This window comes from Apus apus, chromosome 1 (assembly GCF_020740795.1).
Source record: "Apus apus isolate bApuApu2 chromosome 1, bApuApu2.pri.cur, whole genome shotgun sequence".
In the NCBI taxonomy this organism is placed as follows: Eukaryota; Metazoa; Chordata; class Aves; order Apodiformes; family Apodidae; genus Apus; species Apus apus.
Window position 1 is genome coordinate 156,723,462 of NC_067282.1, and position 13,203 is coordinate 156,736,664.

The 13,203-nt window shown below is 37.5% G+C and overlaps 1 protein-coding gene across 3 annotated transcripts in view; it reads left to right on the forward strand.

Annotated features, from left to right (window-relative positions):
• Positions 1-13,203, forward strand: part of BLTP3B (bridge-like lipid transfer protein family member 3B) — a 58,887-nt gene that overhangs the window by 40,388 nt on the left and 5,296 nt on the right. For 2 of the 3 annotated variants that reach the window (XM_051616435.1, XM_051616426.1), the window contains 5 exons: positions 119-294; positions 1,754-1,890; positions 3,472-3,622; positions 9,561-9,817; positions 11,912-12,020. In XM_051616435.1, the coding sequence (XP_051472395.1) occupies positions 119-294; positions 1,754-1,890; positions 3,472-3,622; positions 9,561-9,817; positions 11,912-12,020 (830 nt within the window). Of the gene's footprint in view, positions 1-118; positions 295-1,753; positions 1,891-3,471; positions 3,623-9,560; positions 9,818-11,911; positions 12,021-13,203 lie in introns of those variants that run through there. The other variant, XM_051616445.1, reaches the window with a different exon arrangement.

Consider the following 13,203-nt stretch of genomic DNA (forward strand, 5'->3'; position numbering starts at 1 on the left):
AACAATCAGATTTTTTCTTTTATGTCTTGAATGATTTAGAGGAATTTTTTTAAAGTAGCTTCTGTCTAATTCCTTTAATTTGAAATAACAATTTTCTAATGTCTTTATGTTTAAAAAGTGCAAAGCCTAAGGAACGCTGCCCATCCAACCTTCCTGCATTCTCTGTTTCTTACAAGAATATGAAGAGAAGTCCATCACAAGTCTCTCTGGACACCATCTCTATTGATAGTATGATGCTAGAGGATCATTTGATAGAGAGTGATGGAAGTGACAGCCAGAGCTTTCTAGAAAAAGGTAAGTAGGCTTAACAAAATATTTTTACACAATATTTGAAAATGTTGTTATTAAAATAATACTTAAAAGGATTGCTGAATACTTTACAGCACTATGTGTGTTAGCTTCTCCAGTCAGTAACATCAAGTAAATTCACAGCAAATCTTTTAAAGGGAAAGCTGCTTAAGTAGTGTTACTTATTTAAACACTACTTAATTTTCCTCTCTTGAGGAGAGTAAAATCATTGCAGTGCTATGTTGCAACCCTGAAACAAGCACAACTGTTCCCTGCTTTGGTTGAAAGCTGTTGCTTTGGCTGTTAGTGATTACAGGTTTGTACCCTGAATCAGTGTTACGCTTCAAGTGCTAAAGAAGCTTTAAATTTAAGAGCAGATGAAAAAGAAATGGATTTTCACTAATACTCACCATCCTAATTATCAGGCAAAAAGATTTGGTAGTCTCCTTGCAGCTTGTTTGTTCCTCACAGAGCAGTTCCTAGATATTGACTGTCTAACAACAGGTATTTGTCCAATTTTTGCTCATCTGTGCATGACTGTTTGCTGCTGATTTGAGGGATGAATTCAGGCACATGGTAATTATGTCTGTATAGTCTGTAGCAGTGTGGACTTAGGCAATTGTAATGATCTACTAGCTCTCCAGCAAAACTGTTTAAATTATTTTCTAATGCTGGGAAATACAATAAGAAGACTTTATTGATACCTTTTTTCTGATAAATTCTATTTTGAATAAAGAATGACAGTATTTTTTTCTGTAGGATTTCTTTTTAGTCTAGAGCAAAAGTGAAAAGAATGCTTCACTCACAAACCTAATATGTATTTGGATTGTAGGAATATTCCTGCATGTGCTTTTGTGGGAGTATGCCATAAAATACAATTTCCGTTTTAACTAACCTTTGTATGTCTTTTTAGCTTGTTAAACGTTATTTAACTATAGGCTAAGTCTGCATGCTTCCCAGTTGTCAAGGAAACACTGCCTTGATCACTCTAAAGAAAATATATATAGCTTATTTTTCTAAACATAAACCCACAAACATTTGCTCTAGAGGCACTGTGCAGTGTTGTAGATACATGGCTTGGGATCGTTAACCTTTGTTGTTGTTGTTGTTGGGGTTTTTTTTTGTTTGTTTTCTTGTTTTCTTTTTTTCTGGAACAGTTCTCTATTTGATCTGGAAGACTAAAAAAGGCCCTTCGCAATTTTTTAACCAATGTATGAGGAGTGCCATTTTGGTTGTCACGATATTCTGCTTTACTTGCATAGCATGTAGAACTTCAAAGTCTCTGTAAGACAAATGGCTTTGGCAGTTGAATGATAAATATTTGTTTAATAAGCCATTCAACTCATTTTAATACATGATTTAATGTATGCATACAGTAACAGACACTGACTTTATTCTTGATGCAGGAGTGATTCTGGTTATGCTGTGCTAACTTTGCATTTTTTTTCTGATGTATGTACAAAAGGCATTACAGCCACTAACTATCAAAGCCCATCAGAAAATGTCCATGAAGGAAGCACACTGATGGAAAATTGTGATGGGTCATCTCCAGATGCCATGAGCGCTGCTTCAGAGAATACCCATGAGACTAGCGAAGAAATGGTAATACTGAATTCTGTTAGAATACATGCTTCAGTAAACTAAACCTTAAAATAGAGCTAAAATGAATGCTTTTAGAAGTGGTTTTTCAAGTAGTTTTGAAAGCTTTTGTTAGTGTGTTATGTAAGCTTGTAGATCTAGTGCACTTATGTTAAGTACTAATGAAGATTATAATCAAAGCACTGAGCATTCTCTGTCCTTGATATCTCCTCTGTATCCACTGTTGATGAATAACAGCGGCCACTTAAAAATGTCAGAAAATACTTCTCCTTTAGTACATAGCAATATTTTGTAATATCATCTTGTTCTTTTATGCTCTACTGAATATGATGTTTAAAATGAGCTTTTTACCATCATCAAGTATAGATAAAAGAAAGCACCATAACTCTGACATCTCTTATATGGAGGTATTTCCTTAGCACTGGTATAACTCTATAGCATTTGTAAATAGGAGCATAACAACTGCCTTGCTGGCTAATATTAGAGATGCCTCTTGTTCCAGATTATCAGGACACTGCCCAGTATTTAGAGAAGATTATAAAAGTAGTGCACATGGAGAGAGATTCCCTCCCTGAGACACCATGTAGGGTCCCACTTTTTACATTTGCCTATCTACTTACACCTTGTTGATCCTTGCCCTAATCAGTACTTCTTAAATTACATTCTTGCAATCAGTTAAGGCCATGAACTGAAAACCTAAGAGTATGTGGGCCCAAAGAAAGTGAATTTACTGAAATCTGTTGTGTTCTTGCTGACACATTTTTCTCTTTTAATAATGTTCATAATGAAATCCTACCTTTGCTTTAAAATATTTGTGTATCACATACATTTAAAAAAATGTCAAAAACAGCAGCTTACTGAAATAATTGGTTCCTTTTAAATAATTTTTCAATCATCAGTGCACATAGGTAATATGGAAGAAGCAGAATTTGTTCAGATTGTTATGCAAATGCATGTTAGCATATTTTTTCTACCTGTAGAATATAACTGAAAAGTCATTAGAAAAATAGCAGTAACGATGATGGACATTTATCTTCTGAAATGAAAACTGACTTCTGAAACTGGCTGCTACTATTTTATTTTTTTGTAAAGATAACTGCAATCCAATAAATAGAGACAAAAAAAGCTGACTACTCTGCAGACAGCTAAAGTTTTACAGTCTGAACTGGGTCTTTAACCTGGTCTGTTTCAGCACCGCAAATGCCTTGTTGTGCTTATGATATGTATGAGGATGAACCCACCTTTAGAAGACTTCAGGTGTTACATAGGTTGTGTGCTTCTTTGTCAGAGTGGAGAAAGTGTCTCACTTTCATAACTTTTCTGTCAAATTCTGAATTGATATTAGTGGGTTATAAGTACAAGTGTCTGTCTTTGGACAAAAAATCAAGCAACCCATTGTCAAGCCGATGTGTGAAAAAAGAAAAGCAGAGGAAGAAATTAGAAAACTGCAGCTTTTGGTGAGCAGGAGTTATGGATACAAAGGTTCTTTTGTGGGGGAAGAGGTTTAGACAGAACTTAAAAAACAATAACCCCTGTAAACTCAATTTATAATTTCATATTGTTTTATCTTGATTTTGTTGACAGATGTCTGTTGTGGTTTTCCAAATATTTGGTGTTAATGGTGAAATTGACATCAGAGGTGAAGACACAGAAATATGCCTACAGGTCAACCAAGTGATACCAAATCAATTGGGAAATATCAGTGTTAGACACTATCTTTGCAACAGAACTGTTGGTAAGAACAAAGAATGAGATCTCAGTGTTGTGAAACTGGAGTTGATAACATCTGTTCTAAGGAAATAAAGCACTGTATTAGCCTTGGAGCACAAAGCCAATTTTATGTTAGTACAATAGCATCCTTTTTATCCTGGTTTACAGTAGGTACTCTGGTTTCTTTCCTAGTTGCCAAACATTGAAAGGGAAGAGGGAAGGAAATAAGAATGGAACTATTTCCAATAGTGTTGGTAAAAAAAATGCATTGCATTGAATTCTGGTCACTAGTTTGCTTTTTTTAAAAATCAGATCAGTTGTATTCTGCTATTGTTTTATGAAGATGGAACTCCTTTACTGCTCAAATGATATTTAGCTTAAATGTACCATGGTTTGAAGGGCTGTTTTTTTTATTCAAGATCTATCTCTCTGGATTAAATTAACACCCACATTTTCAACAAATTGATAACCTGTGATTTAAGAAAAGCTGAAAATTGACTCTGTGTCAGGAAAGATAAGATGCAAGGACAGCCCCTTTTTCTTTTTTTAAAAGCTCAATAGGATCACAAGGTGTAGTTTCATGCCAGAAATTTGCATGACTAGATCAAGCAGTGTATTGTTGAAGTTGTTCTTGGACATAAGTACATATATATTCCCTGCCAGAAAACCTAGTTCACAAACTGTGAGGTTTTTTTTCTTGGCACAATGTTTTGGCGTGCCACTTCATGTCACAGTTTGCTTTGCTCCCCTCTGCCAGCCTTCCACACAGATTGCTGGATGCCAGCTCTATTGTGCTGCAGGGATTTGGGGGCAGATCCATGATGCACCTGCTTCGTGCTTTCTTCATCTCCTTTCCCAGGAAACAGCTAGAGCAGCTGTTGGCTGCCATTCATTTCCAGCCTTGCAGCAATGTGGATTTTCTTCAGGATATTGGTGCGTGGTGATACAATCTCTACTTACTTACCGGTGAGCTGAGCAGTTGCCAGCATCTGCTGCCAGAGCAGCTGTTGCAGTTGCGTTCAGGCATCTGAAGGCAAGAGGGAGCTCCGGCAGGGAAGACTTAGGCTGATATTCAGTTCCTACAGCAGACAAACTGATTTGTGGTTATCTGTCATATCCTCTGTAAAAGCAAGAGGGAGTAAATAGGAAGAACATGCCACCCACCTGCTCTCACATGGATCTAAAACCTGCTTCCTCTGGTTCAGCTGCTTGTGAGAGGCACATGCACTGACTTCTTATTTCATGAACAAAAGGTTATAATGTGATTGGAGTCTCCAAATGCTTTCACTTCAGATCTCTTCCTTTATTTTTTCTGGTAGATATGTGGGTGGGCAGGCCAACACCCCTTTTTCTTGTACATTGCTCGTCACTTACATTCTGGAATGTATACCTTTTCTCATCTCCACTGCAGTGCTATGCTTTCTGTACTGAGTCAGGAATCTTCTGCAGCCACTGCTGCTCCCAATCTCCCACATTTATTCTAGCAGAAGAACTAAGGCAGAAAACAGTTTAAAAAAAGAGGAAAATTCTGGAGGATCAAGGTTGGGGGAAAGCTTGAGAATTACACAGAAATAAACAACTTACATGAATTAACAATAGCCAAATACAACCAAAAGAACCAGTGAGCAAAATTGTAAGAAAATACTCCAATAAAAGCTCACCTCCTAAGACAATTAGTAAAACTTACTCAAGTGCTGAATTTACTATAACCAGTAAACTGAGGAACCATGCAAAGCAATGAATTATCTAGTCATAATTACAGTTTATGAAGGTATTCTTGGTAAAAATAACCATTTTAAACCAACTATTCTTTTAATACAGTAGGTGTAGAAAGCGAAAAGTGTGTCTAATAGGTGTAATAAGTTTGAGGGCAGTGTGGCAGCTGTGCATTTCCCTGCAGGGCTGGCTGCAGGAACTTCTTTATCAGATCTTGTCTGTCAGCAATAACAAGAGAAGAGGTGATGGAGTATGGCAGAGATACTCTGAGAAGGACAGTGCTTTTACTGAGACCTTGTCATGCTTGGAGAGGGGAACATCAATTCATAGCAGCTTCCCAATTATTTAATGCAGGTTTTACTCAATCCTGTCTTGGCTACGTCCCTTTCAGATACCTGCAAGATAACCAACGTTGACTTCATAGCTAAGACTGAATGTGTGGTGTTTTGCTGTTTTTCTGCACTTTGATGGGTTCTCCTGGCAATGACACAGACACCCTTTTCTGGTCTGGAAATATGTTGGGCACATACTGCTTACTTCTTTCTCTGTATTTCTGGGAATAATATAGATCATTAAGGGAAACAAAGTTTCCCAAGCCAATTGCAGAACATTGTGGGACAGAGTGGTCATCATTGTTCTCCTATTTGGAGAGTTGCTCTTCCTCTCAAGGACTGCTAGTCACTAATTTTCTTCTGTCTGCACTAGGGCCACAAAAGGTACCTGATACTTGCAGTGTGCTGCTTGCCTTTTTTTTAGTGGGGGAGATGTGTGAGATGTAGCACTTCTTAAACATAAAATGTTGAAGGATGGAGTCCTGGCTGTTAGTGTCATGGAAACCTCTGTTCACAGAGGTAGCAAAGGGAGAAGTTCAGGTTTGCAGCAGAGGATGAAGATTCTCATGTTCATTTACACTTCTTCCCATTGGTCTTTATCAACCCCAATCAATAATGTGTTCATCTACCCTGACTCTAGTGCCAATAGATATGTGCATATGCGCTGCCTCTACTGCTGTGCTAGGTCATCCATGAGAACTAGGCTCCATACAGCAAAAGGAACCCAATTAATCTACAAATAGGAAAGCAAATTATTTGCTCTGCCAGGCTGTTGTAGCTCCAGGCAATGTCTGTTGCATGCTGTACTGAAACTTGGAATTACACTCCTCAGACTTGTACTACATTCAGGCTGGGGCAGTATTACTTGAACAAAGTTGCTGCCTCTTGCTGTATGTCTGGCTGGCTGCACTTCATCTAGAACTTGACTAGCCTGCATGTGTTCTGGGATGAATACAGAAAGTTAATTATCCTTCTTCTTTCCCCTCTTCTTCCCCCGGTTTTTTGTTTTGTTTTGTTTTGTTTTGTTTTTTTAATATATACATACAAAACAGAAGCAAACACACAGTTCCTCTTGACTGCTTAAAAACTTCTTCCCAGTGCTCTTCTGGAGATGGCATCTTTAGTTGTATTTTATATCCATGGGCATTGCGTGCATCTGTTTTCCTTAGTCTGCCTCCCTTTCAGGGGAAGCACTGTGTGCAGGAGCACAGTGTTAAATTTTCTAGGCACCATATCAGCATCCCCACTAGGGATGTGGTGCACTTCTCCAGGTTTTAGGAACTTGGACCAAATCCAGTTTTGCCCTGATGTCCTTTGTCTTCTGGGTGGTTCTCTTTAGCCTCTTTACAAGCCACTACTGAACGTTCTAGAGGCATATCAGAGTGATCTGGTCTGTAGTTTTGAAAAAGAATACATCACATACTGCTTAAGAGGAACTGAACAGGTAACAGTCCCATTTTGCTACTTCCCAAGGGCAAATAGGAATTCCTCCTAGGTCCAGCAGAGAACTTGCTGTGACTGGTAAGCAACTATCACTGAGGCTTCACTCTAGGTCTGTCTGTCTGGTGACTGGGCTAAGTGCATGAGGTACCTCTGCAACTTGGCAACCACTGAAAATTTTTATCTATCCATAAAGAAGACTCTGATTCTACATTTAAAGGGCTTTGAGGTTCTAGACATACTGATTTTGGGGTCAAGAACTGGGGAGAATGCAAAAGGAACTGTTGCAAAGACCTGTGGGATACCAGTGGGAAGCTGCTGTAACTTCAGCATGGACACGTTGTCTAATCTGCATAAATGTTATTAATTCACTTTGAATGAATCTGATGCAGCATAGTGTCACTGTGACTTAGTGAATTGTCACCTGGTTTCTACAGTTTTGATCTGTGCTTCATTTGCTTTAAAGTATCAAGAAACTGAATCCTTAAATACTAACGTTATGAACAGTTGTTATATCATGGCAGTAGCAATTAACACTATACTAATGATGCCTTTTAAAAATATGTTCACATGCTGCAAATGTATTTTCTTTAACAGGATACCTGAGTATTTCTATAAAGACTTGGTATATCAACAAAATTGTGTCTTGCAAATGTAATGTGATCAGCAGTGACACCTTGGAGTCTTCAACCAAGTGCCTTGTAAACCCAGTGTGTAATTTCAGAAGGAACACTAATTCTGTGATGTATGATTTTCATCTATAAAGGCTATCAGTATAAGCTTAACTGAAGAGAAGTGATGTAACTCACAGCCTACCAGTGTATTGTGTTTTTGTTCTACCGTACATGGAAGATTATTCATAGTAGGTTGTCTCTGAAGTGGATAAGGATGCTGCATTCATTACAGTATGTGTTATTACTTAACATTAGATAGTACAGAGAGAAGAAGGCACCACAGAGGAAACCTGCACTTCACAGGATCACAGGGTAATTGAGGTTAGAGTAGTGGAGGCAATGTTAAGATGTTTCCAGTACAGTCCTGTTCTCAAAGCAGCATCACCTTGGAGATTGGGCCAGGTTGTTCTGGGCTTTATGCCATTAGGTCTTGGAAAGGACCTTCAACTGCACAACCTCTCTGGGAGGCCTGCACTACTGCTTAATTTTCCTCATTCTTCGCATTGAGTTTGAACCTCTCTTGTTGCAGTTTGACCTGTTGTCTCTTAACCTTCTGATGAGGACCTCTTTGAAGAGCCTGGCTCTTGTCTTTATAATTTCATTGTAGGTATTGGAAGGTTACTAGAAGATTTCCCATAAGCCTTCTCTTCAGCTTTCTTATAGTTGCTCAAATATGCAGAAGCAGAAATCAAAAAAGCTATTACAATAAACTGCATGTTAGTAATATGGGGAGAGAAGAAAGAGTAGTACTAAAGAAACAAAAATAGAAAAAGAAAGTCTGTGTTCATCTTTGGTCATTTCCCCTCTCCCATTTTCTAATCTTTCAAATGTTAGACTTTTCTGAAGGAACCAGAGTTTAAGCTAATAAGCTTTTTTTTTGTTTTAGTTCTCTCAAATTTACTTATCCGTTAGATGCTCTACTAATATAAATTGACATAATTAAGTTGATTTTACTAGAGTTACTTCAATTTCAGCTATCTTTCAAGTTTCAGTATTTGCTTCTGAATATAATTGCTTTTAATTACTGAGTGTGTACTTTTTGTTATACAGATAATTCTGTAGGTCAGTCGTCATAATGACCAAATTACTTGAGAATCCCATGGGGTAATTAATTCTTGTGGTGAACTCTGTTTTTTTGTACAACAAAGGGATTCTGGCCAGCTCCATGCTCCTCTTCCCCAGATATCTGGTTATCTAAAATATTTTAATTTTTTATTTTACTTTTAGAACTGTTTAGTTGAATGTTGCAGTTGTCCTTAATGTTTAAAGTTACTGAAACTAACAAGAAACTGCTAGGGTTTTTTTGAGGTTCAAATCTGCTGCTACCCGAATAATGGAAGCACCATGTGTTCATGTTCTCCATCTGTGTGTTAGCAAGTAAGTTCCTGATTCAGGAAATTCTGCTTTTCCTAGAGAACACCTGCTCTCTGAGAGAATGAACTGACTTAAATGTTTATTCTGAGTTAAAGTTGAAGGAGTTAGTGGAAAAGTATGCAAAATAATTGGTTTTCCATCATCAAGACATTTTGTGCACAGTTGTTATTTCTGTGTTGTCCTTTTCTGTTTGTCAGAGTTAGGTAACTAATCCTTGTGTGTACTGTTTATTTCTCTTTAGTACTCTGAAGTGGTATACATAGTAATTTGCTCTGAAGTTCTGCATTTGCAATGATGTAATTAATGTATAATATTTCTAAAGTACTTTTAAAATCAGTTGGACAATGGAGGTAGAAGTAATTGCATTGTAATTGCTTTTTTGTACATTGCAGAATTGTAATGCAAATTTGTTTTCCTGTTGCAACAGGTTCTGACTGTAAATCTGTGGCTGGACCAGCTAATTCATCACCTGAAATTAGTCTGAGATGGGAAAGTGGGCCTAGTGCTGTCATACATTCTCTGCTGGCTGTAAAAAACGGTTTTCTTCAGTGTCACGTAGAGAATTTCAGTGCTGAGTTTCTAACATCTTCCCTCACAAACATCCAGCATTTTCTAGAAGATGAAGCTGTTGCAGAAGTGATGCCTATGAAGATAAAAGTTTCTAATGCAAGGATTAATTTAAAAGTATGTTAACAATGAGTTATTTTGCTGCTCTAAAAAATTGTGTTCTCGTGTCTTTGATAATAAATTTCTAATCTGGATACAGTTAACTTTAAAGGAAGTGCTCTCGTACTCTGGAAGGTCTATAGATAACACTAAAACTATCTGAAAATCCATAGACTTGGTTAGCTCTGTCATATGCCTAGAGGGGAATTCTCTGCATGACCAAGCTGTTTATATAAATTAATATGTTACACTTTTTTTCCTCCTCTCCCTGTCTCTTGTAGAGTGAATGTCTGGGAGTTCTATAGGTGAGGTATGCCAAATGCCTAAAGGCACAGTGTGGGTTTTTCTGGTTGAGCTTTTTTGCTTAGCGTAGTAATAGTTTTCACATTACGGGACACAGACTTTAGAGCTTCATTCTCTCTCCTGCTTACGGGATAGTTCTTGTGATTAAAGTTCAGTACCAAAGAAGGAAAGAGGTTACAGTTTAAACCACCTGAATACTGTTTCTTAGAACCCAGATTTAATGTTCTGCCCTACCTAGAAACAGATACTAAATAACATAAGCTTTTCTCACCATTGTAGCTTAAAATAGTATAACTATGAGGACACTCCTGGTCAAGTCTCCTAGGGGATTTTCTTTCAGACGTTTACAGGAGATGGTGAATTCTATACCGCACAACCACTGGATATAAAGACAATGACACTTTTCTGAAGGGGGGGGAGAACACCACAAAAAAAGAAGTAAAGATACGATAATTATAGCATTGCTTTGGAAATTAATAATAACCCATATAAGCTTTGTTCAAAGTGTGGACTAGAAAAGCAGCTCCAGTTCTGCGTCTGAAGGCCTCGATTGTGTTAAGATCATTCTTGAGTGGACGGGCAATTGTTACCTCCACAGCATTCTACTCAGAGTGCATCAGAATTCCCTCCCTCTTTGATTCAGCTTTTCCATCCCTTGAGCATCCTTAAGCACCCCTTTAGGGCTGTTCATACTGCAGGAGTAGCACAAGCACTTGCTGTAAGAACTGTGGATCTGTTCCTCAGATTTCAGTGTACCACAAATGGGAATGCCCAAGTGCAGAAAGGAAAGTCTTAACATTAAAAACAGGATTGTGCTGGTTTATTGGTAAAAACACAGACTTAAGCAAAAGGTTCTTGAAAAAGCTGCTTGAGGTGGGGAATATACATTAAGTATACAGTAAGAGTGTCTGGCAGCAAAGGCACTGAAGTGCTCACTCAGCAGTGCACACAAGTCACAGTGAAGTTAACATGATGGTTGATAAACTGCAGATTTGACATAAAAGGTTTCATTTCTATATAGTTGTTGAATAATAAAGAGAGGGTATGGTTCAAATTTATGTTACATTGTCTCTTAAATGCAGTATAATTGATTTCTTCTGTATGAGACTTGATGCAGTGTGTTTTAGTGGGGGAGAAGAATTTTAAGAAAGATTACTTCATTTTTTGCATTTTCTGCTGCAATCTCGGTGCTGTTTCAAGAAACTTGGCAGTTACATTTCAGCAGCTTTCTTGCTACATGCTTATATAGTTTCTGATTGTACTGGCTGTGTTATTCTTCTTGATAGGACTTCCTGGGGAGACCCTAAGAGAAGCAATTTGTGAAGTTTCTGTGGAGTACAGTAATGTAGCTGAACTGCAACTGGTGTCATCCCAAACTAACTTCTACAATTACAAAATCCACTTAAGAATGATAGCTGTACCCATTCAATCTTTAAATAGTTCAAGGGAAAATCAGATTTTATATAGTGCGGGCTTCTTATCTCTGAGACTGAGAGCTCCTGAGCTGAAGAATATCTTGAGTTTGGGTATAATCTTCTTGAGATGTCTGTAAAAATACTTTGAAGTATTTCAGTCAGATTGTATATACTGAGTTCAGCAGACTTACTCCAGAGATAAGCTGGGCCTTTAAGATGATCCTGGGAGGAAAAAATGGAGGAAAAGTTTAGTGGAAATCCCATTAGAAAATTCTACTCTGAAATGTTCTCTTTCAAGTTTCATTAGATCCACTTATGTTTAATTGATCATCTTAAATTAGCTATTTAATTTTCCTGGTAAATTCAGTTTTGAATACTTGTGGGTTTTTTTTAGGATGACAGTCTACGTGAAAATCTGAAGCCATCTGAGCTGGTACCCATAAAACTACATATTGACATACTCTGGATAGAAAGAAATGATGATGGGTCTTTTCTCATTAGAGGTTTGTATGTTCTTGAACTTTTATTTTTCAATATGTAATCTAATAATTATTAATATATTTTTTCTTTTGTGCTGATATGTGGCTAATAATGAAAAGGTAGCCAATGATAATTTGTATGAGTTGCATTGCCATTTGCCTTATTTCTCAGTGTAGTCACATAGAAGATGATCACCTTTTTGAATAGTGTATTGGCTGTGATTAACAACTCACAGCTAAATCAATCTGAGGGAAATAAAAATATTCATAGAATTTCATCAGGATATGCTTCATCAATGCCTGTCACTTCATCATGATAAATTTAAGATTTCCTTTGATTGACGACCAAATGAAGCAAAAAAAATTCCCTTTCTTTAGAGATTACCAAGGTGGTTACCTCTTGTCTTTGTGGTTTTTGTGTTTCAGGTGTAATAGGGAATAATGTAAAACAAACGACTGTTTGAGAAGTACAAGTAGCAGTTTTCAACTCTGTGTATTGCAGTCATGTCCTGGTAGCTTGTGGCTGAGACTGGTATTTGAGCAGTGATTTAACTTTGTACTTTCCGTGAAACATACACTTTTTTCCTGCATTTATGGGCAAATACTTAATACTCACAACAAGGCAATACGTTTAGAGCTGGAGCTTTCCTGTTGTCTTTCACAGATACGTCAAAGAATCATAAAGTAATCTAGGTGTCAGGAAGCCTCTAGAAGTCATCTGTTCCTACTCCTTGCTCAAAGCAAGGGCAGATGAGATCAAGTTGCTCACTGCCCTGTCCAGTCAAGTTTTGATCATCAAAAAGGCAATACCACAACCTACCCTAAATAATGTGTCCCACTGATCACCCTTATGGTTTTGGGGTTTTTTTATGTTTAATTGAAATTTCCTTTGTTCTAGCTTGTACCTATTTCCTCCTCTCCTGCTACCTCAAGAAACAGGTGCTTGAGCACTTGCCAAGCACCTTGGGGAAGTCTGATCCATGTTTTCTGTATCCTTCTACTAGGTAGGCAAAGACAGGATTAAGATCACACTACAGCCTTCTTATCTTCAGATTTGATAGGGGTATCTCTGAGCCACTCATTTGTACACAGGATCATAACATTATTTAGGATGGAAAAGACATTTAAAATTGAGTCCAGCTGTTAACCCAGCACTGCCAAGTCCACCACTAAACCACGTCTACACGTCTTTTAAATACCTTAAAGA